Source organism: Scardinius erythrophthalmus, assembly GCF_964197995.2.
Source record: "Scardinius erythrophthalmus genome assembly, chromosome: 15".
NCBI classification, from domain to species: Eukaryota; Metazoa; Chordata; class Actinopteri; order Cypriniformes; family Leuciscidae; genus Scardinius; species Scardinius erythrophthalmus.
Window position 1 is genome coordinate 20241251 of NC_138235.1, and position 23572 is coordinate 20264822.

At 37.1% G+C, this 23572-nt stretch overlaps 2 protein-coding genes across 3 annotated transcripts; both read right to left on the reverse strand.

The window, feature by feature from the left end:
* Positions 1–1028: 1028 nt before the first annotated feature.
* kif3b (kinesin family member 3B) lies at positions 1029–12721 on the reverse strand. Of its 2 annotated transcripts, none has more exons than XM_081387632.1 (9): positions 12590–12721; positions 9374–10895; positions 8250–8351; positions 7763–7885; positions 6271–6389; positions 4954–5070; positions 4737–4842; positions 4362–4579; positions 1029–3539 (listed from the first exon to the last, which is right to left on the reverse strand). In XM_081387632.1, exons 2-9 carry the CDS (start codon positions 10799–10801, stop codon positions 3431–3433), a joined length of 2322 nt encoding a protein of 773 aa, XP_081243758.1. In that variant the 5' UTR covers positions 10802–10895; positions 12590–12721; the 3' UTR covers positions 1029–3430. The 2 variants fall into 2 exon arrangements, with proteins under 2 accessions (XP_081243758.1, XP_081243757.1); XM_081387631.1 differs by having other exon boundaries at positions 12474–12703.
* A 1433-nt stretch (positions 12722–14154) lies between these two features.
* On the reverse strand, positions 14155–20796 carry pofut1 (protein O-fucosyltransferase 1). Its single transcript, XM_081387722.1, has 7 exons — positions 20634–20796; positions 20405–20526; positions 19868–20050; positions 17889–18001; positions 17613–17805; positions 15604–15846; positions 14155–15520 (listed from the first exon to the last, which is right to left on the reverse strand). Exons 1-7 carry the CDS (start codon positions 20770–20772, stop codon positions 15326–15328), a joined length of 1188 nt encoding a protein of 395 aa, XP_081243848.1. The 5' UTR covers positions 20773–20796; the 3' UTR covers positions 14155–15325.
* Positions 20797–23572: the final 2776 nt, after the last annotated feature.

Below are 23572 nucleotides of genomic sequence, written 5' to 3' on the forward strand. Positions count from 1 at the left end.
AGTAATAACATCGCTGCGAGATCTAGTGAGAAACATTCTCATAGTTTGGCAGGAATAGTAGACTATAATGCCTTCAAGTAACATTACGTCGGTTTTATTTTGACATTATGAATACAATGCAAATGTTAATCTTAACTAAAATAAACATTTGTTTATAACTACTACAATACATAAATACAATTACGTTTAATTTTTTCCAAGGAGCTGTTTTGTTTTATATGCTCCTAAGAAGAGTCAATTATAGCTCCAGAATTGCTCAAAGTAAAAATAAATCATATTTTATGATGCTAGTTTTAATTAAAAAAAGAAGAAAAATAAATAAATCAAGGAAATTGGCATTTCTTTTTTTTTTGCTGTATCGAAAACATACCAAACCGTAACACATGAGTATCGTATTGAACCGAACTGTGAATTTTGTTCCACCCCTAAAGATAGTGGTAAGTGATAAATTACAGTGGACAAATTAGCTCCACTTGTCTTGTACAAATAGTGTAATTTTGCAGCAAGTAGGCTAGAAAAAATATGTTTATGTTAGCTACCTGCCTGACAGCAAATGCTGCTTGTAACAAACAGTTAGGCTAGTGCAACTCTTTTTTTCGAACGGACGGAATATGGTTACATATTATGATGTGTTTTTTTGGAGGGGGGGGGCCTCCATGTCCATTTTGCTTGGGGCCCCCAAATTCCTTCAAACGGCCCTGCTCCCGAGCCTACAGTCTATTGCAACTGCACTGCAGCTAACGACATGGAGTCTGATAACACCAAAAAACGACCTGCCTCCAGCACAACACAGACTCCAACACAAACTCCAAAAAAAAAAAAAAATATATATATATATATATCTCTGCTGAAGCTCGTCAGGCCAAACGTCAATCGGATCGACTCAGGACGAAAACACGGATCAACATCGGCAGAGCGTTTGAATTGTGGAGACCTCCGTTTTGAAATAGCAAGGTAAAATATAACATACATAAGACATGAAATGAATACAAAAGACTGTTCCATGATAACAAAAAGCAGGTGCTTTAGGATGTAACTTTTATTTTATGTTCTAGATCTACTGTCTAACGTCACTCATCCCACTACTATCATATTGTTTATAATACACATTTCCAGACATGTTCAGTACAGTAATATTACTTACTGTCTTATTGTTACACTGAAATTGTCCAGTCTAGTTGACTAACCGTTTTCGTTTTCATTCATTGACCTTATATTGACATTGCTGATTGTGAAAGATACACAAATAGTTAGTAAAATAATGCTAGATAACACCACATGTCGGCAAAATACAGTCAATGTAACGTTATCATGGTACGAGCATGGAGCATTAGTTCTACGTCAAGCTGATAAAAGTAGCCTATTATGGTAATGTTGCAGTGGGAGTTTACATGAGTTTCCAGCATGTTGTGTGATGCTTTCTCCGTTGTGTTGAAAAGTGTGGCCGCCGGTAGTGAGTTCGCGCTCTTGAGTTTGAGCACGCGCACGAGCACTGTTGTTGCAATCTGAAACATCACCGCTAGAGGCCGCTGGATCCTACATACAGCACCTTTAAGAAACTTGAATGATCAAAAACAAAAAATGTAATGATCTCGCTAAGAATTGGAAGGCCACGCTTCATTGCGCTGCCGTAACCTGGGAGAGGACGAGGTCTACAACAGGAGGACGTTTGGGTGAAATGAAAAGTTCTGATTATTTATTACTTATGGAAGTTAAACTGAATTTTGGTGGAATAAGAAATTTTAAATTAAATCTGAATAAAAAAGGGGATCAGCTCCTGCACAGTCAAACATATTAATCATCATTTAATTAAAAGATGGTAAAGAAGTTAAGGACATCAGCATTCTAAACAATGTGAACATTAAAAATATTTTTTCTGTGTGATTGTTTATCAGCACTGAACTCATGCATCACATGGAAGAAGGTGAAAGTGGAGTATTAGAATGCAGACATATAGTTTAATTTAGTCTATAATGCTTTAAATGTTCTTATGTCATACTATAACCTTAAAAGTAATATAGACGTATGCAATAACACAGCCAGGGTGGAGCAGACAGTAATATGAATTAGATTATGCATATTTAAATTAAGAAATACACACATTTCAATGAGAATACCAGCATCAGGATTTGCAGTACACATTCTGATAATCCAAAAACTGTTTACTATTGAATGATGTAATCTGCTTAACACAGAAGAATTTAGTGAATCACATGAAAATTATACTTAAATCTCATATGCAAAAATAAATTTGTACAGAACTTTAAATAATACAAAAATTCAAAAATAAACCATATAAATCTAAACAAAGGAAATAAGACCGTTAAAAACTCTCTACAATTGCTTGAATATAAAACCATCGAGTATGCTAACAAGTTAGCCTTTTAAATGTCACTCCAAGACGCATTTATTATTTTTTTATTATTATTTTAATACAACTGCAATGATAGTGCAGGTTTATTTACTAACATCTCTCAATATACATAAACCGTATGCTATGAGAACCCTACAGTAGCAGCAGGCAATGGTATTACCTTCACTAGTTCAAGGAGGGGGTACTCAAGGTTTGACAGTTCAACAGACAGATATAAGACTTACTCATGTTTACAGATCTCCGTGTGTAACATTTAACCATTAAATACAAGCCTGCCCAACACAACAGACTTATAGTGTAAATCAAAGCATTCAGGAAACATCCACTGGGGTTTTTGTGTGGATTACAGGTTCTTCAGGTCAAGGGACTCTCAGACCACCAGGAAACCTCCTTCTGTACTCAATGAGAATCTAAGGCACCTTGGAACCCTGATAATCTTAGTGGGATGAACTTCAAACTCCCCAACTCCTTTCCTTACTGGATACAGCGACGAAAACCCGGCCCTTCCCCCAGCCAAAGAGACTCAAAGAGTCTTCGAGAAAGGCTTAGAGGTTGTTTTGGGTCTCGGCCAATCACGAAATGTCCTTATGCTCCCTCATACAGTGGCCCAAACCAGCCGAAATATCATCTTCGACTACTTTTTTGTGGGAAAATTGTTATTCCTACAATTGGAAAAAGTAGACACGCACACAAAAACATCCCCACAATGACGAATCTAACACGTATGGTCACAATGCCGAGACCATCTGCCGTCTCAATGACCTCACACATACACACATGTAACATTTTGTTCGAGTGCAAACTAAATCTGTGGAAGTTCATCTTGTGGTGAGCTTTAAGACTTTGAAGGTTGCCAAATGTAACTTTTTTTTGTTGTGCTATAAACATGTCAAAAGGACATCTAAAAACAAGGTGTTATGAAAGATTGGTTTAAATGCCACACCAGGAAGAGCTCGATGAGACGTTCCACCGTCTTTAATGCGACTGATTTTGCCTGGCATTTAAGAACTTTGATGCCAAAGCTGGTTAGTTCATACGGAGCAGCGAAGGCCGGGGTCACTTAGGCACAAGGCCTCGAGATTGTGGGTAAAGAGGAGACCCTGAGCCGGACAAAGGGCTGTGAGCTGAAGTTGGAGTGCTCACCTTCTTGCCAGTTTTTGGACGGCTGTGAGAGGATTATGGGGGAAAACGAAAAAGTATATTAAGGTAGGATAAACAAAGAGGTGAAAAATAAAAGGGAAGAGGTTGAAGGTAGGGCTGCACCATATTGGAAAAAACTGACATTGCGATTTACTTTTACTTATATGAAGAAATACAGGAATGCTCACCAGACATTCTAGAATGAGTGAAGTGATCCTGTTGGGGAGTGCAAAGTAAAAATAATTTTAAAAGCTAGAAAAAAATGTATAATCCTTTAAAACTGAATGATTTTCTCTTTATTTTATTTCATTCCATTATTTCATTTAGTTTTTTCATTCATTTATTTTGTCATTATTTCATCATTTCATTTTGTTAAAATTTGAGTGTTCACACTTGGGTTTACTCTTTACCAGAACTAACACAAACCTCTTTCAGCAACCATAAAGTGGCCAGAGGTTAAAAAAGAAAAAGACAAAAATAAGCATAAGGTATATGCTCACAGTGCTGTTCTTGACCAATTCAGTATAAAATAATAATAATATTATTATTATAATAATAGTGATTTTTTTTAATAGTTATTATTAAATGATATATTAAACAAAAAAAATATATTGTAACTGTTGTACTGTAAAATAAGTGAAACTCTGCACTTGTCGGTTGAAGCATTTAACATGGGTGCACATGTGTGGATGAGCAGTGCCACTCTGGAGCCGGTGGCATATATTTATTTAATTAAACTAAAATCTGCGTAATTTGACAATTGCACTAAGCCATATTGCGATATCGTATTTATTTATTGTTTTCTTCAATATATCGTGCAGCCCTAGTTGGAGGGATCATTTCTCACCCTGACTTTGGTTTCTTGGAAAACCCAGCAGCGGAAGCGCTGAGGCCTGGACTGGAGCCAAGGCTGGCACGGAGGCCAGAGGCGTCCACCTGGATCTCGTCCTCCTCTCTCAGAGCGTCCTCCAGAGCCGCAGCCACTTTAGGTGCTATCACCGGTCCCTCGTAGTCTTTTGTGGTCCGTGTGGGCAAATCCAACTCCAGCAGCAAGATATTCTCAGCCTGGAAGACGGGCGGGGAGAATATCAAAAGATGAGGGCAAAAGATCAAGGATACGACGTGCGTTTGATTCTCCTGAGCTCATCTGTGTGGGGGAGTGTTGGAACTAAAGGCTTTGTGTAGTGCCATGTGGAGGATTATGGGAACAGTGTCAGCATACCTTGTATCTGACATCAGGCCGCATCAACATGGCCATACGGGCATGCTGACTCAGAGGCCGTCTGTAGCCGACTGCAGAAACAGGCCTTTTCATCATCTGCTGATCACTGAGAAAAACAAGAAACGTTACAGTGACGAAGCAAGGGATGACGATGGCCATAAAATGACCCTTTCCAAATCATTTCCAAGTTTCAAATTTCCAAAATCAGCCTACATACTTTTGAATGCGGGTGATGGGAGTCATTTTCCAGAGATCATCTTCCTCGTCAAAAGTGGCTCTAGTCACAATCTTGTTCTTCTCCTCCAGTGGGATGAAGTTCTCTATGATCAGATGTCTGGTGGGTACAACACAAATGTTAACAAGTCAATGGCATGATATTTTCATAATTCAAAATTCAAAGTGCCTTATATAATGACCTCTTCCATAACAACATGCTTTTAATTTGTGAATATATTTGGAGATTTATTTTATTTTTTCAGATTGATACAACTGTCCTCATAATGAAGAAAAAAGACCTTAAAGTATTAAACCTTGAAGTATTTTGCCATAATCTTATTATTATTAAAAACAGTGAAGAAAATGTGTTAAAATATTCATATTTCAAAAGGTATAGGTTACACTTCATTTTAAGGTGTCCTATGTACATTTAAGTAATATTAATTAACATGTTCTTACAATAGGGTCAGGAATAGGGATTGATTTAGGGTCAGTGTCATGTTATTATGCATAATTTGCTGTTATTACTACAGTAACTATATGTTAAATAAGAACACTGAAAAATAAAGTGTATGACCATCAAGCAGGGAAAATAAACAGTAAGTTTTATGACAAAAAAAACACCTATAAGCATTCATGACTGTGTGATTATATATATTTTTTTAATTATACTTTTACACCTTGAAAAATTAAAATAATGATTTAGATGTGTACATTCACATGTGGTGGAGTTAAGGAAAATGTTATTACTTTTACTTGATGGTTATACAGCATTACATGATATTTTTAAATTCATAAAATTAAAACTTATCTTAAAAATGGTTTTTCAAAGCCATATCAAGAACTTCCATAATAGAGTAGATTTCTTTTATCTCCTTTTCTTTATCTTGAACACTCAAGATATTTGCCATTAACCCCGAACTCATTCTGCCAACGGCACTCAAAAAGCAGCCTGTCAGGTAAATCTTCCCGTAATGGATACACTAGAGTCAGAGTGTGTATTAAACTGTTGACATCTGTAATGTAGTCGTGCTGAGTCCAGATTTCCAAGAAGTCAGTCCAACACAACAACTTCATTAGGTCAGAACACTCTACACGCTACAGCAACAAAACCGTTACATCTATGATTTCTTTATCGTCATGTTTGTGGTTTCTGATAAGATCTGAAAAGATTTTTTAAAAACACTAAGAATTTAATTTATCAACACTGTTAAATGTAATCTTTAACAAACCTCAAAATGAATATTTTAGCACATCATAATGTTGTGATGCCTAAATTCTGGTAATGCTGATGATGAGGGTTTCTGGGTTGACATACTTGAGTTTGAGTTCTCTGGTCAGCTCGTTCTGAGTCTGCTCCAGCTCCTGCCTGTATTTGACGTGTTCGTCCTGGGCGTCCTGAATCTCCGCCTTCACAGACTGGAGCTTGGAAAAGAGCTACATGAAGGAGACAGAAACAGACAAGACATTCAAAAATGTCTCTTTATAGGTATAGGTAAGGCATATGGATTATTTTGTAAGTGCAGGTACATTTGGTGTCCAAAGTCATTGTATTTTTGTCCTTTTTATATTGGTTATATTTTTTAATATTTTAATAATTTGTTACTCATTGTCATGGATCAAGATGTTACAGACCATAACAATATAATATTTTCTGTAAAAGGCATCTTATATAGCTGAAAATCATGATTTCTTGTTGTCCGAATTAGTGTATTTTTTCCATCATGTATCATTGTGTGATCAAAATATATTATTCTACTTTTAAATTGGTAATATTTCATTTCATTTATAAAAGCCCTAAATAGTCATTTTCCTAATTATACAACATTAAATTGTTTAAAAATAACTTTTATCTTATAAAAATGTCTCCATAAATCTTTTCAATTCTGTTACCGTACCATACTTTACCTTTAAATTGGTGGAATTATCTCACACAACTATGTAAGATACAGGAAATTATGTCACTTTCCCTCACTGATAAGATCTGAAGCACTGAAAGGTATGTGTGCTCTCTCTGAGAAAACAGTTTAATCTAAAATGTAAGTTATTTTGTAAAACCTCAAAATTCTAACCACAATATCAAAAGGAAAACAGAATTTATCACTGATCACACAGTAGGTTTAAAAGTAGGTCATGATTTCATTAGTGCTATGTGCTCTTAGCATGCATGCTAGCCAGCTAAAAAGTTTAAAATTGTCAATGTGGTTACCATGGTAGAATAACAATGTTGACAGTATGTAACAGAATTGACAGTAACAGTAGACAAACATTACTATGAAGAAATCTGTTTTTTCGTTAAAAATACAAAAAGGAAGAAACTTATTAAAATGGAATATGTTTTCAATAAGATACTGGAAAGAATTTCTGTTAGTGACCAGTTTGAAATGCAAAATGTATCTCCAATTATAGAATCACTCATATGCACTGAACACTGGCAAAAGGAGGTCACATTCAGTCATGTATGGATGATTCTCAACCAGGAGGATGGAGATCTGCCATGAGAGCTGTCCTACTACTAATGACTGCAGAGAATACAGCTAGACTCTAAAAATACATCTGATCACATGCACAAGCAGCTTTTCTAATGCCATTGTAACTTTGACATGTCATTTGTACAGTTCCTATAAGCCATATAGTGTTTCCTGCACCACTATTTTAGCAGCAGCGCTAAACAGAGCAGAATAAACAAGAAATGTTCAATTGACATAATGATTGTTATGAGTAAAAATATTCTCTCACCCATTAACTGGATCCAATCCAATGCATAGAAGCTGATACATACACACATATATATATATGCGCTACAATACCTTTTTCAGTTTCTTGGTCTTGATGTCAACTTCCTGTTGCAGTGAGCTGTACGTTTCTTTCAACTCCAGTGTATCTTCATCACGACACTCTATTTCCTGCTTCATCTCCCTTTCCCGCCTTTTCTGCTCACACACACGTTATAAATGTTTAAACATCTTTGCATTTCACATGCCCAAGTAGAAGTGCTCATATAAAGTTAATAACATCACAACAGCAAGAAAATTACCATACACATCACATACACATTATCTAGCCAATCACCTTTTAGATGAAAATTGTTTTTGAACACAACGACAGGCTACATATCGCATCAGAATATCTAAGTAAGGTTTAAAAAAAAACTCATAAATGATTAAATCAGCCTTTTTTCTCCGTTTAAAATCAGCGATACGATAAGGATAAGGAGACTAAAATATCCTGTCTCATCTTGAGGACTGAAACACAGTCCTCCTCAATCCCTATACGGTGTGTTATTGGAAACTGTACCTGTTCAGCTATCTCCTGTCTCTTCAGCTCCAGAATCCTCTGCTGCTCATTGGTGTGGTCCACAATGTTCTTCCCTCCCACCAGCAGCTTGCTCTCCATAGCCTGAGAACAATCAACTGGTTATCAGATAAGCAAGATGTATTTAAACAATTGCTATTGAATCTTTCCTATATTTTATAAAAGCTGCGAGTTTGCAGCCGGAATTGAATGCGAGGAGACAAAAAAAATGAGTAGTAATATGAACACATGACTCTTATGAGCTGGTTCTTTTAATGAATCCGTCAAAAGACTCATGCAAGGGCTCAATAAAGGATCTTTTTTCTGTTTGACTGACCAGACCAGTCGTTTCCATGACATTCTCTCAATTGCCCCAATGCAAAAAAAAAAAAATCCATTTTAGATTATGGATTTAAACACGTTTAAAATTTGACACCTATAATTTTTACATAAAAAAAACAAAACAAATTATTAATAATAATAATTAATAATGATATTTTTTTTTACACATATTCTTTTTTTTGGGGGGGGTCATCAAATGTTACGTTTATCACAAAGAAAATTTGCAATAATTTCACAAGGTTTTAAAAAACAATACATAATCATTCAAAAGTTTGGGGTCATTAAGATTTTTTAAAAATAAATTAATGTTTTTAGCAAGGACACGTTAAGTTGATCAACAGTTACAATAAAGACATTTGTAATATTGCACAAAAAGAAAATCTGTTTAAAATGAATGATGTTCTTTTGAAATTCCTATTTATCAAAGAAAAAAAAATTATCATGGTTACCACAAAAAGATATTAAGCAGCACAATGTTTTCAACATTGATAATAATAAGAAATGATTCTTGAGTATCAAATCAGCATATTAGAATGATTGAATCATGTGACACTGAAGACTGAAGTAATGATTCTGAAAAATCAGCTTTGACATTACAGGAATAAATTATATTTTAAATTACATTAAACTAGAAAACATTTATAATAATACTTTACAGTAAAAACAGTAAAATTGTGTTGTTAGATCAAATAAATGCAGCCTTAATGAGCATAAGAGACTTCTTTCAAAAACATAAAAACTTTTCAACAGTAGTGTATTTCATCCCAAGGTTTGGACTGTCTAACCTTAACTTTGGCCGTCAGCATCTCGGAAGCTTCCTTCTCTCTGCGAAGATCGTCCATCTTCCTCTCCTTCTCTTTCAGCAGCCGCTGTTTGTCCTCTGCCACCAGGCTGTGGTCCTCCATGATGGCCCTCCTCTCCTTCTCCAGCTTCTCCTGTTGCTCGCGCCAATAATCAGAGATGTTCTTATCCGCACCCATTTCTTCCTCTTCATCGTCATCATCCTCCTCCTCCTCATCCTCCTCCCCATCCTCGAACTCCTCTCCTCCTTCTCCAACCCTCCTCCTCCTCCTTTTTCTCCTCTTCTTGCCAGACCTTTTCTCCAACTGTTCTTTCAAGCGGGCGATCTCCTCCTGAAACTCCCGGAGCAGGGCATCCTTGGGGTCTTCATTGACGCGGGGTTTGTTCTTGATGTTTTTGGCGCGGTTTGCATAGCGTAGCGTGGTCAGAGTCTCCTCTACATTGTAGGAAGCAGGTCCAATGTTGGCCACCATAACCGTTCTGGCATTTCCACCCAAGGAATCCTGCAGCAGTCTCGTAAGCTTAGAGTCACGGTACGGGATGTGGGTGCTTCTCCCGTCCACCAGCGCTGAGATGACGTTGCCCAAAGCTGACAAGGAGAGGTTGATTTTGGTGGCTTCTTTCAAGCGCTCACCCTGCGCTCCAGTTTTGGTCTGTCGTTCACTTCCTGCCAGGTCAACGAGGTTGAGTTTCCCAACCCGAATGTGGTTCTCTCCATCAGGACCCAACTCACTGCACTCAACGGTGATGACGAAGATGGCGTGAGAGCGAGAGCTGTGCTCGTTCATGTTAGTTGCACCAACCGAGCGGTTCTGGTTCCCCACATTCATCACATGCTCAATCTCACGAACGCTTTTAGTGACGAACGAAGAGAGGTCTTTAACGTAGACGCCCGTATCAGGCCTCTCTTTGAGCTCCAATCGGTGCAACTGGTCCTTCGATAAGAGGTCCCTGATTTCTTCTTGATAAATCTCCAAGTATGAAGCCCTGACCAAGTACTGCTGGTTCTGAGAGCGGGAGATGTGCGTAAAAATGTGTTCAAAGGAGTTCGGAATGACACCCCTCCTGTCGGGGTCGTTTCGTACCCCTTCCATCGTGAAAGTCTTTCCGGTGCCCGTCTGGCCGTATGCAAAGATGGTCCCATTGAATCCGAACAGTACAGAGTCCACCAATGGGCGGAAAGTCTCATCGTAGAGCTCCATCTGCTTTGAATTCCAGTCGTAAACGGAATCGAAGGTAAACACTTTGGGGTGCTCATGGGAGGATGCAGCTCGGGGGTTGCGCACGGCCACTTGCCCTAACTTCACATCCACAGAGACCACTCTATCGAAGTTGGCGACTCGCTCTTTCTCATTCATGGGGCGACAACGCACCACTACCTTAACGGATTCAGAGCTCTTGCTTTTGGACATTTTGATGCCTTCTGGAGTGCTTTGGTATATCTGCTGGCTTCTCTTAATGAGTTTGTAGTTTATTTCACAGTGATGGTGCTGCCAGCATCAGAGCCTGCAAAACATGATGCAACTCAGTGAAATGACAGAAGCATGTACAAAGCCAAGAGATAAATATGAATAAACTTGTTATAGTTACAGCAAACAAACACAGCTAATATTTTTCTAGTTAACTTAGGAGGCAAATCTGTAGTAACCATTTTTCACAAAAAGGCAGAATGATAAGAACATATTTGGTAAGCTAACAAAAATTAAGTCAGCAATTTTAAATCAAGCTGACGTCATGTCAATGTCTTATGTCAATTTAGACTTTTTATCTCATGATTTTGACTTCATATCTAATTCCAAATTCAAATTAACAAAAACAAAATGACTAGGGCATTTCAATTTCAAGTTTTTTGTTTGTTTGTTTTATTTTAGTTTTTGGACATGTACCATGTTTTTTTTTAAATCAGCATGAAAGTTGCGATAGTCTTTTCTTTCCTATTGTGACATATCCAAGTGAAATGGCTTCTCGAACAAGAAAAAAATGAAGGGCGGGACTTTGATTTTGTCCATGGGAAACTGATTGGATGGCTGCAATATTCCATTAAATTAAGAATGGTCAAGAACTTTTGAGTAACCTACTATAAATGACATGGTACCTCAATATCACAACAATCATTCAGTATTATGGTTGGCTGTATATCAAAATAGCATAATAACTGTATAGTTATTTGTAAAGGTTGAGTGGAATAGTTTGAGTTGAAGTTGACCTAGAATAATATCACAATGTGTATTAGCAAGTTTTTGTAGCCAAAAAAAGTACACAACTAGCCAAATAAAGTAACGTTATATGAGCTGAGGCTAGAAAGTGACCTGCTCGATCATGAATCGGTTGCTATATACTAATGTATATTTCTACAGACTTGTAAAGTCGTTTTTGCCACTCCTTAATGATATTTTCCTTACCAAACTTGCACTAAAATGTACAAGTAACATTAATATTACAATATTTAAAGCAGCCAATTTTAGCAACTTCACTGTAGCCGAACCAAGAGTAACGTTATATAAAAACGATCTGTTTGTTTTCTTGCGAGAAATAATTAAGTTACGGCGCAATAACGTTGCATTTGTTCGTTAATACAATAACAGTTACAAGTGACGTTAACGTTACATCAGTCTTCAGTACATTATTCCCAAATTGGCATTTTTCCTACATTGCCCACAATTATAATTTATACGATGAAACACAATGCATTAACTACGATATTAGCTGTAGCATCAGTGCTAATTTACATAAGACCATCTGAATTTCATCTCAAATATCTGTAACGTTAAATCTGGTTTAAATCTGTAAATCTCAGTCTCGGTTGTCATGAAATAGCGAGAGATAACGGCGACAAACAGACTAAAGAGTAAATACGAGAGACAAGAATTGTCTGTTTTGTTGAAAACATCATTGTTTCAAATGAAATTATGTTTTTTTAATCATAGTTAAATCATATAATTTCGTTAATATTAGCGGTCAATGTGTATAAACGGGTCATTGAGGACGGCGCTCCTCAGAGACTCAAAACAAGCGGCCTGGCAACGGCAAACAAACCGTGTCATTTATACAGCAGCACACATAGACATGCATGATGTGACTCACCTCTCCCATCCCCAACTATTTAACCTGTGAATTACGCCAAAAATCGCCGTCGTCTTCATATCCGTCAGAAGCATACACATCTCAAACCTGCCAAGCGATTTAATATGCAAAATTACCCGTATCTCTCCCCACGAACTCCGTCAGCCATGTCTGACTGTGTGTGAGAGGGAGGGAGAAAGGGAGAGGTGATCCCCCTGCAGGCCGGATGGATCTAACGTTACTTCTGCTGGATCAATCCAGCCTATGGCAAGCCGTTTTAACTTTCATTCCGAGGATATGAATTCTTGATATCAACAATGACGTCATCACTAGCAGAAATACAATTTCTTTTTTAACTAGTGAAAATACAATTTGAATTTTTTTACAGTGCAGTCGCCAGAGGTAAAAAGCTAAAGTAGGCTATAAATGAATTAGCCTACACCACGGTCCCAGAACTTAAGTGTCACCATCAAGTTTTCGACAACTCTTCCGAAAGTTTGAGTAAGAATGGTTTATGAGCATATGATGAGGCTGTAAAAGCAGACTGAGTTTAATTCTTTGGCGTGATGACATTTTATCTCCCTGACAGCCTCTGTGCCATTTAGCCACCAGCAACTTGTTAGCAACCACATTTTTCAAGACACATAATTGCTAAAAAAAATACAAATGGGCAAAATACGGACTTTTTCCTGCCCTCCATCTGAATCCCGCACTTCATCAGAATCACGTGACTGCAAACAAGCTATAGAGTGGTGCAGGTATGACATCACTTTGTAGACTAAAACGCAAAAGCGAGTTAGCATTTTAGCACCTCCGGTTCCATCGCCGAAGTCAATGGGTTTTTTTTTTTATCGTTTTTTGTTAAATGGCTGAAATAAGGTCTACTCCATTTGTGATTTTTTTTTAGCTGTTATGCTTCTTGAAAAAGGTGTTTGCTAACAAGTGGCTAAATGGGACTTCAGAGGCTGTCTGGGATCAAATCAATGGATCAATTACTGCCAGCTTGTTGAACACTTTTTCTATTTGGACATTTCCACCATATGATGGCTGAAGCAGCAGCTGTAATCACTATAACCAGATCAACATTGTGAATGCAGTTCTACATAATTTCAGTGAAAACACTAATGATCATGCAATGGGATAAAATAGCTTCTCTTCACTGCAAACGATACCATGAAGAATGTGAATATGGGATCCGTATTCATTTCAGTAAAAGCAGACACAAAATACAACTAAAGGCAACAACTTTTGGTTACCGATTAAAGCCCCTGTGGTATCTCGGTTTGATCGATTTGAGCAACCATAAACGACGCAAAACATAGGCATTTTGAGTTTGTGATAGTGCTTCCTATGTAGAAAATCACTTCCTGCCCTCCATCTGCATTTCACGCCACAGCAGTGATGTCGTGCAAACAAGCTATTTTAACATTTTTACTACTGGAAATGTAATTCCTGATATAAAAAAAATGCCATTGTTACTAGTAGAAATCTAATTCCTGATTTCAAGAATTAGCATTTTAACTAGTGAAAATGTAATTGTTGATATCAAGAATTAATATCTTGGGAATGAATAAAAGTCAAAACAGCTTGCCATATCCAGCCTTTAGTTGCACATTTTCAAAACTGTTTCAATTGTCCACTATAGATTTGTATATCTGTTTGTTTTGTTATTAATGGAATAACAATAAAGCGCTAATAAAATGAAGGAATGAATAATCAATTTATTATTAAAAATAACAGTTTTCAAATTGTCAAATAAATAGACCTATTTAAAACTTTTTTGCAACACTTTTATTGCAATGACAATAAATACACTATTGTTAAAAAAAATGATGAAAGAAATTAATACTAATTTAAAACTCAGTAAAGACACATTAACTTGATCCAAATTGACAAACTTTTCTTAAACATAAAATCAGCATATTTAGAATGATTTCTGAAGGATCATGTGACACTAAGACTGGAGTAATGATGCTGAAAATTCAACTTTACCATCACAGGAATAAATGGCATTTTAAAATATACCTTTAACTGTATTATCACCAAATGAAGGCAGCCTTAGTGAACATAAGAAACTTCTTTCAAAAACATAAAAAGAAATTATCAACCCTCAACTTTTGAAAAGTAGTATAGTAACCCCTGCATTTGAGTGGAAACAATGGTATTTGATTCATTGATTTATTTTTGTACAAATTGTATATACAGATGTAAAAATATTTACATATAATAAGGACATAAATGCACAGAATGCTGCTCGTTTTATTTTTTATTGATAAACTAATTTGAGGAATGTCATCCAATACAAAATTACTAACAATTACAAACAGTTTAAAACACTTATAAAACATTTCTGCCATTTGGTTTCACACTGACTTTCAAAATAATTTGCATAACTTGCATTACTGTAAGACACCAGAAAGTCTGTATGACATGCATTCAATGTTATTTTTTATACATTTTCAGAAATCACCGCTTACATCTGACTAATTCTGACTAGTCTCTCGGTCATAATTCCTAGACCCTAACAGGGGTCAGTTTCCATCCTCAAATTAGCCAGTCTATACAAACATCCCAGTACAAACATATAATCGATATGCCATGATAAACACTCATTTCTTTCTAGAAGAAACAGGGAGCAAGATCTAGTGGAGCATTTGGTTCTGGTTTGGTTGCTCACAGTTAAGGTAGTAGTGCAAAATAGGAGATATGGTGTGTCCAGAGAAATCAATAAGGAACTAATTTCCATTGTTCTCCCTTCATTTAAGTACTTAACGTAAATCCAAATTTTCTTGTTCAAAAACGAATGAGACACCTGAAACATGCAAACCGCCAACCAGTCTTCACAGTTACAAAAACGTAACCTCTTAATTTCATTAGAGTTCCTCTTTTGTTTTCCTTTTTCCTGGGTAGTCCATGCCAAAGAAGGATGAAGGTTTCCCGTGAACATCTCTCTCCCTTTTAACAAAGGCTGAGAAGGACGAGACACAGTTGCCGATGAAGTGATCGGCCTGGCCGAGGACATACAGGTCAACCTGAGCAGTGTCCGGCTGCAAGCTCACGACTTTCACCTGCACAAAATGTGTCAACACTATTATATTCTGTTTCCTAAATCACGTTCACACATTTGTAATGTTGAAATGTAAAACCTCACCTTGCCCTTGAAGAGTTTCTGAATCTCTGCGGCGTGCGATTCGGAGTCGGTGGCTATGTATACTGACTGAGCACTGGTGTTCTTCACCCAGAGTTTCACAGCACGGCGGATCTCGGACAGGTCCGGTAAACACATGGACATGGTCAGAGGCAGGGCAGTTTGACGGTCGTATCCCACACACTGTGGAGACGCCATGAAGTGAGGACCAGTTTCATCCTTCTTCAAAAGCTTGCAGGCATTTTGCTGTGTGGAATGGTAAAAAGAATAGTTAAGAGGATATGATGTGTAAAATCTAGAGCTGCATGATTAATCGTTAAAAGATCGCAATCTCGATTCAAACGCCCATGTGATCTTATTCCTAGATGACAATGATGTCTATTAAACTTTTGACAAGCGCGATCACAGCGAACATTCAAATCTGCGATGGTGCTGCTGCTGATCCTGAGACAGCAGTTGTCATGTATAGATAAGAAACAGCTTCAACCACACAGTATCATTATTTTGGTCTTACAATCACTCAAATTATCACAGAGGTACTGGGAAAAAGTTGATAGTTTTAACTTTAAGGATATGAAGGATATAAACACTGATGATTACAGTAGCGATCAAAATAGAGAAAATCACCTTTTGAAAGTAAAGATACTTCAAATAAAGATAGTCTCAATTACATCGTTACACCAGTAGTTGGCGACAAGTGACTGTTTAAAAAATGCATTTGTCATTGAATCATTAATTCAAGAGATTTGTTCAAAAATGCTTATTCATGCAGTAATGAAACAAGTGAGGTCTTTATGAGTGAGCAATTTAAAAAAAATAATCAGTTCATATTAAATAAATAAAAATTACCCCTTTGACACGTACGATCACACCAGTATGATTAGAACGCTCAGTACATCATACAGTATATCTAAATTGACGACGCATTTTATTAATATCAGATACACATATAAAATGTACTCTATACTTCACCCGCCACATACTTTCATGTATTTCGGGAGAAGTAGATAAATTGACGTGTTATAAATTGCGGTGCAAACTAACATGGCAGCGCCTATCATGCATTATAGATCAACTATATAGATCGATGATAAAGGTTTAGAATAATAATGTGATACATTCTAATAAAAGCTCATGCTGGGGGGGTCAGCTAGAATATTTTAAACCTATGAGTGAAAGGGTTAAACAGACTGCAGCAATTAACATTTTGACAGAACCTCTAGTAAATTAGCTTATGTTATTTTGTTTAGTTGTCTATTCAGAATCGTGATCTGTTTATACCAAAAAATTGTGATTCTCAATTTATCAAGAATCGTTTTCTAACTGTTTCAAACTGTTTTCTATTTGAATATATATTAAAATGTAATTTATTCCTGTGATGTCAAAGCTGAATTTTCAGCATCATTACTCCAGTCTTCAGTGTCACATGATCCTTCAGAAATTAATCTAATATGCTGATTTGGTGCTGACGAAACATTTCTTATTACTGATGTAGAAAACAGATGTGCTACTTCATATTTTTGTGGAAACGGTGATACATTTTTTCACAGGATTCTTTGATAAATAGAAAGTTCAAAAGAACTGCATTTATTTGAAAAAGAAATCATTTGTAATATTATAAAATATCTTTAAAGCATGAACTTTCAATCAATTTAATGCATCCTTGCTGTATGAAAGTACTCATTTCTTTCAAGATGGCAATGAATTGATGTGTGAGTTGATGAATGTTTATATGTGATTAAAAGCCTAAATTCAATCTGTTCATCATATAAAGTGATTGTGTCTCTTCAGAGGATTTTGGACTAAACCGCTCAATTCACATGGATTATGAACTTTTCCCCAGAACCACTCCCCAGAATATGTCTGTGAAATTTCAGCTCAAAATACCCTCCAGATCATATTCGATCTGTGCATTGTTAATGTAGGATGCACTTGAGATAAAAATTCTAGAAGCTTCCAGTTGGATCTGAACCTCTGAAAAGGCTCTACTCACATACAGACAAAGAGCTTACCCAATCAGAGCCAATCCTCAGATGGATGCCCACATAGGGTCTGTTTAGCAGGGTGTTGATATGGCCTTCTCCTTCCTGTACCAGTTTGTCAGACCACACCACATACTGCTGCAGTCCAATGTGCTCCTCCAGTACAGGGAACTGCGCTGGGGCTCCTGGAAGAGCGAGAACTGGATGCTCCGCTGGGGGAAACCTGAAGAAAAAGAAAAACACGAAGGTGAAGGGAGCCTGAGTGCAGTCATTTTGAATAATGTGAGTGTTTCAGCTTAATCTTACCTCTTTATCCAGTGCGGCTGGTAGTAGGAGATAAATGACAGACCTCCGAAAAGAATGGAACGGTCAAAGTCGACTCCAATATGGTCCCAGAACGGTCCAAAAGGATTTCCATCCTGCATCAGAATCAACAGACTGCATTACAAGTACACTGTCATGAAATTTTTGTGGTATGAAACAACATGCAGATCTGCTAAAAATCCAACAGATGGCAGTGTTTCCATGGTGTGTGCCATCATTGGTCAGCCTTAAAGGGATGTTCACCCCAGAATGAAAATGGTCAGTGATTACTCACCCTCATTTCGTTCCAACCCCGTAAATGAAGATCTTTTTGATGAAATCTGAGTGATTTCTGTCCCTCCATAGACAGCTACACAACTGACACTATGAGGCTTTAAAGGGGACATATCATGCTATAATCGGGTCACCTGTGCATCTACCAACCCTGAAAATGTGAACAGTGACAACCCAGTAACTTTGTTATGGTAAGCCTTTCTCTGCAAGCATGTCAAAAAATAAAGCCGATCAGATTTCACTTCCCTTCTGACGAAGGAAGGGGATCTTATTATAATATTACCGGCCCTTAAACTGCACGTTTCCACCCATGGCACCGCCATTTGGTTTCGCAAGTGACAACAGTGTAACCAGTTCTAACGCAATGGCAAAGTTCGAGCAAAGCATGCAAACTGTTCTGTCGTTGGCTGCACAGACGAGCACAGAACACTATTTGACCAAAAAATGTCACAGCTGTCTTATAAAAGACCTCATGGGAACTGTCAGCTTGTGTAAAAGTTAAACATGACAGTAACATGCAAAATAGATGAGATTAATGTAATCAATGTAACTCCACAACAACTACATCCGTGTATCCACTAACCATTCAGAAACGTCCAGGTGCAGTCGAAAAGTTGAACCCCTTCCTGAGTCTGTGAGGCTGCGTCCGTTACGTTTTGTTTTTCTGAGATTTGACTGAAATTCGCATTTGTTATTGCTGGAGTATCCGAAGCTCATGTAAAGGATCTTCTGAACAGACGCGGGGAGCAGCAGCTCATTTGCATTTAAAGGGACACACACAAAAACAGATCGATATTGGTCACACCCAATCTGGGGGGTATTTTGAGCTGAAATTTCACAGACACATTCTGGGGACACCATAGATTTATAATACATTTGTGAAAAGTGGCATAATATGTCACCTTTAAAAAGTTCATAATCCATATGAATTGAGCGGTTTAGTCCAAAATTCTCTGAAGAGACACGATCGCTTTATATGATGAACAGATTGAATTTAGGCTTTAAATCACATATAAACATTCATCAACTCACACATCAGGTAAACGAAAGCTCAAGTATGTTCGCTTGACATGTGAGAACCAATGAGGTTCATTCTCATGTTTTAGGCAGCACGGTCGAGCTTCCGCAAGTGGTTTGTTCTCGTGCGTCAAGCAGGTTCGGTTGAGCTTCTGTTTATGTTCACTGATCAATGTTTATTTGTGAGTAAAAGCCTAAATTCAATCTGTTTATCATACAAAGCTATCAAGTTTCTTCAGAAAATTTGGACCAAACCACTCAATTCATACGGATTAGTTTTACAATCTCTTTATTAACTTTTTGAATAGTCAAAGTGGTAGTTACGTATCTGTCAATGGAGGGACAGATAGCTCTCAGATTTCATCAAAAAGATCTTCATTTTTGTTACGAAGATGAACAAAAGTCTTAAGGGTTTGGAACGACATGATGATAAAGTAATTAATGACAGAATTTTAATTTTTGGGTGAACATCCCTTTTATATATTTTCTCATTGTGAAAGTCCAGCAAAAAGATTAAATTAAGGAAGTGTAAAAGCTAGAGCAACAAATCCAACATTTCCACATCAGTTACATGTCTGCAGTCTAAAGCAGAGCATAAGCTCACAGTATTTTGCATTGTAATCGCCAACAATTGCACTTCAAGCACCTTGAAGAATGAACATCCATATTACCTTCATCGGACAGCTCTTTTTGTCCTGGCTCCTGTGAGATGCGGATTCAAAGCAGTAGGCGACTCTCTGACCACGGGGCCAGTGCTTAGGAGCCAAGTGCTCCATGAAGTCCTCAAGACTCACCACACGGTGGTACTGCTTCACTGGCTCCAACTGGAAATACTCACTGTAGGGGACGTGCACCTGTTTGAGAGACACAATACCATACATTATCAATGAACTGTACTTTCCCCATGTACTACACTATTAGTGTGACAGCTGGTCATTACGTGGCTCATCATCCTCTATGTTCCTAAACCAGCTGGAATACTAGTTGGTGATTGTCCAAGATGGTCTACAGTTGGGAACAACTCATAAATGAAACAAATAAGCATACCTACAATGGTAACAGTGGTTTGAACCAGATAATGACCAACTTGCAGAAGCTATGAACCAGCAACTGTGTCCCAAAACCCAACCAGCTGAAGCTAGACTTCCCAAAAGTGTACAGGGACAGAAGAAATGTGCAGTCAAAGAAGTGACGTGTGTTGTGTTTACGTTTTTAAAAGGGGGAGAGTGATGACGGTAAACAATCCACGGCGGAACCGCGAGTGTTCTGTTAAGCATTTTAGCGAAAGCCAGTGATCCAAGAAAATGATCCACTTGGTTTCCAAACCGACCTAAAGAGGAACACACCACAGAAATGTGTTTATTATTCCAACACAACACAGACAGATACAGGCGCTTTATATCTGTATGTGTCTCAGATGTATCATGCTCTCGTTACCCATGCACGGGCAGTACAGAATGTATCCGTTTTCATCCCACGTCACGTCTGCAGCGTCGATAAAGCAGTTCAGAGAAAGGAATGTTACATGCAAATAAGTTACAATGAAAAGTTGCAAGTGCTTTGGTCTCGCCGCCATCGCTGATCGTTTGCTATCCCACAATGCACTGCGAAGGTAAGGTTAACTCTTCACATCCCGGAGAGTCCAAACGTAAAAAAAAAAGAAAAAACATTGTGGTATATATGACACATTTGTGGAACTTTAAAGGCACTATTACAGATTTAGCGACATTTAAATGCAATGTAAGCATAAAATAAAATAAAATGTTATTTTCAAATAATTTGTATGAGAGAGAATATATAAGAGTCAGATAGATCATTAATTGTTTAATAACACAAATGCTTTGTGTGACCTGACTTAGTACGACCAACTTTTTTTCAATATCACTTATGTTTTGTTGAATGGTGAGCATTTTCTTTATTGCACTTCTTCTGGTTTTTAACTAGAAAAACAATTCTTGAAAAAGACAAGAATTTGGTCTGTGTCTCCCTTCTTTTCATTTGCTTTGTCTGATGTGTATTGTTGTTTTTGTTTTTTTTCAAAGCTAAGACCAACTCAGAAAGTGTTGAGTTGCTTAGATGAGCACTGAACTCTTTTATTAGCTTTGCAGAAGAAACTGATTAATTTCTGTCAGAAGAATCTGTTATTTACTCAAAAGTGACTCATGTGTAAGCCATTGATTGCACTAAATGGAGGTCACATGCTGAGGGTTGTAGTCTGAATTAAAAAGCCTTTTCTGCTACTATGCATCTCAATACATATAACTTTAAAGTGAATAAACTAACAAATATAAAAGAATAAACGTACACGTCTCTCCCACGGACAGTTTCACATGTAACATATACATAATGTCAAAAGACGTTGGCCTTTCAGTTCATCTTCTCATTCTGGAGTACGAATATCACTTTTAAAGAGTATTTTTGTAATTTGCACATGTTAGTAATGTTTATGGACTTGGAGATCCTTGTGAAAAAGAAGTATACTTAATTATGTTGAATATACATCTGCACTTAAAATCTTAAAAGTTTTCAAATGAAATAAAAGGCTATAGAATACACTTTCATGGCTATGCTTTATAACACACTTAAGTACAATTTTAAAAAGTTCACTTTTTTAATAATGTCAAAAAAGTTTTACTTTAAAGTACATTCTAAATAATATTTTTTTTAATAATCCTTTGCCATGCTTTAAATACACACTTCTTTTGATGTGTTGACCAACATAAAGAGCACATGCATGAGTAATTAATAATATTAGCTGTGGTGTGTTATTTGATATTACATTTAAAGTTTGTGTATTTGAAATGTACTAAACTGCGACTTCATATATCTCTTTGTTTTTCTGAACAATCTGCTCTGATAACACAACTAGGCGTATTTCCAGTGAAGCTCAGCTGGTGAGTGCTGGTGATATTCAATGATCATAATGTGATATTACATAAATGAAAAAAAGTTTATGCCTAATCCAAAGCTCTTTTATCAAAACCCGTCATTAAAAGCAACATGTGTGTGCAACATGGTCAAAATCCATCCCCCCCTCCACGGGAATTCACACACGCACTCCACATGGCTAAAAATGGCCCTGGCATGTACTGATTAATTTGAGTGGGTATGTACATGTGGTACTCCCATCAGATCAATATAAAACATGTAAATCTGACACTCACACTAAGGCGCATGTCAAATAACAGTAAAGTGAAGCACTTGGTACCTATAAGCTACCAATCAGGTTATCACTGATGCAACATGGTCAAGCTTATCAGGAGCGACTTCTGCAGGAAATATAATAATGTCCAACTGAACTGGGTCTGGTCAGTAGATGGCTATTGCTTTATGACCGGGGCTGCGTTTCCCAAAAGCATTGTGAGCCCAATGTGGTCATGAAGAGACCATTGCCACCAATGTTCGATCAACTTAGCTCACAATGCTAATGTGAAACATAGCTTCAGTCTTTTTGTTTAATAAACGGGGTCAAATGCTGTCAGACAAAAACAGAAGAAAGAAAATCAAACAGGTTTGGAACGACATGAAGGCAGTGGTGTAAAGTATTTGAGTAAATGTAGCCTAATTAGTTGCTGTACTTAAGTATCTTTTTGGCTACTTTGTATTTTGACTGAAGATTTGAAGACTGAAGCAACTTTTACTTTCTATTTAACAAAATTTTTGAATAAGTATTTGTACTCTTTACTCCAGTATTTGTAATGAGTAATGCAGTTACTCCTTACATTTGGCAGGGCACCTAATTATTTCTATAGCCGTTTATTTCTGCCACAAAAGAAGGGATATCTCTATCTACAGGGCATTAAAGGTACTAGAACTAGAGCGTTTGTCCATGTTCACCCTAACTTGTCAACAAGGCTTCTTTACACAAATCCGAGTGCATTAGCAGGTATAGTTGTGAATCCCGGGTGTTTGTTGGTATGCTGGTAATGTTGGTAACCAGACAGTTGACGGCACCCATTGTTTTCCATAGTAGGAAAAAAATACTATGGAAGTCAACGAGGCCCGTCAACTCTCTGGTTACCAACATTTTTCAAAATATCTGTGTTCAACAGAAGAAAGAAACTCATACAGGTTTGGAACAACATAAAGGTGAGTAAATGATGACAAAATTAAACTTTTTAGGTGAACTATCCTTTTAAGTACTGCTAAAATCAGATACTCGAACACTTTTACTCAAGTCGTAGAATTGGTGAGTCAGTTTTGCTGTAAATATCTGTACTTTTACTCAAGGGTTTTCATGTACACCTCTGAATGAAGGTGGGTAAATGATGACAGACTTTTCATTTTTAGGTGAACTTTCCCTTTAAAAGACAATGCGCAGTCGTTATTTCTAACTTTAGTGCGCTTTTTTATGTTACGATACTTTCTTATTTTTT

What these genes read in the sequence shown, in the direction of transcription:
- pofut1 (XM_081387722.1), bottom strand. Translation starts at nt 20,772, where the DNA reads ATGGCGGCGAGACCAAAGCACTTGCAACTTTTCATTGTAACTTATTTG. An exon ending in CAGCCGCACTGGATAAAGAG is followed by an intron (nt 17,806 to 17,888) that starts GTAAGATTAAGC and finishes CTTTTTCTTCAG; the next exon opens with GTTTCCCCCAGCGGAGCATC. An exon ending in AGAAACTCTTCAAGGGCAAG is followed by an intron (nt 15,521 to 15,603) that starts GTGAGGTTTTAC and finishes CATTTTGTGCAG; the next exon opens with GTGAAAGTCGTGAGCTTGCA.
- kif3b (XM_081387632.1), bottom strand. Translation starts at nt 10,801, where the DNA reads ATGTCCAAAAGCAAGAGCTCTGAATCCGTTAAGGTAGTGGTGCGTTGT. An exon ending in GGCCTGATGTCAGATACAAG is followed by an intron (nt 4,580 to 4,736) that starts GTATGCTGACAC and finishes CCCGTCTTCCAG; the next exon opens with GCTGAGAATATCTTGCTGCT. An exon ending in TCCAAGAAACCAAAGTCAGG is followed by an intron (nt 3,540 to 4,361) that starts GTGAGAAATGAT and finishes ATCCTCTCACAG; the next exon opens with CCGTCCAAAAACTGGCAAGA.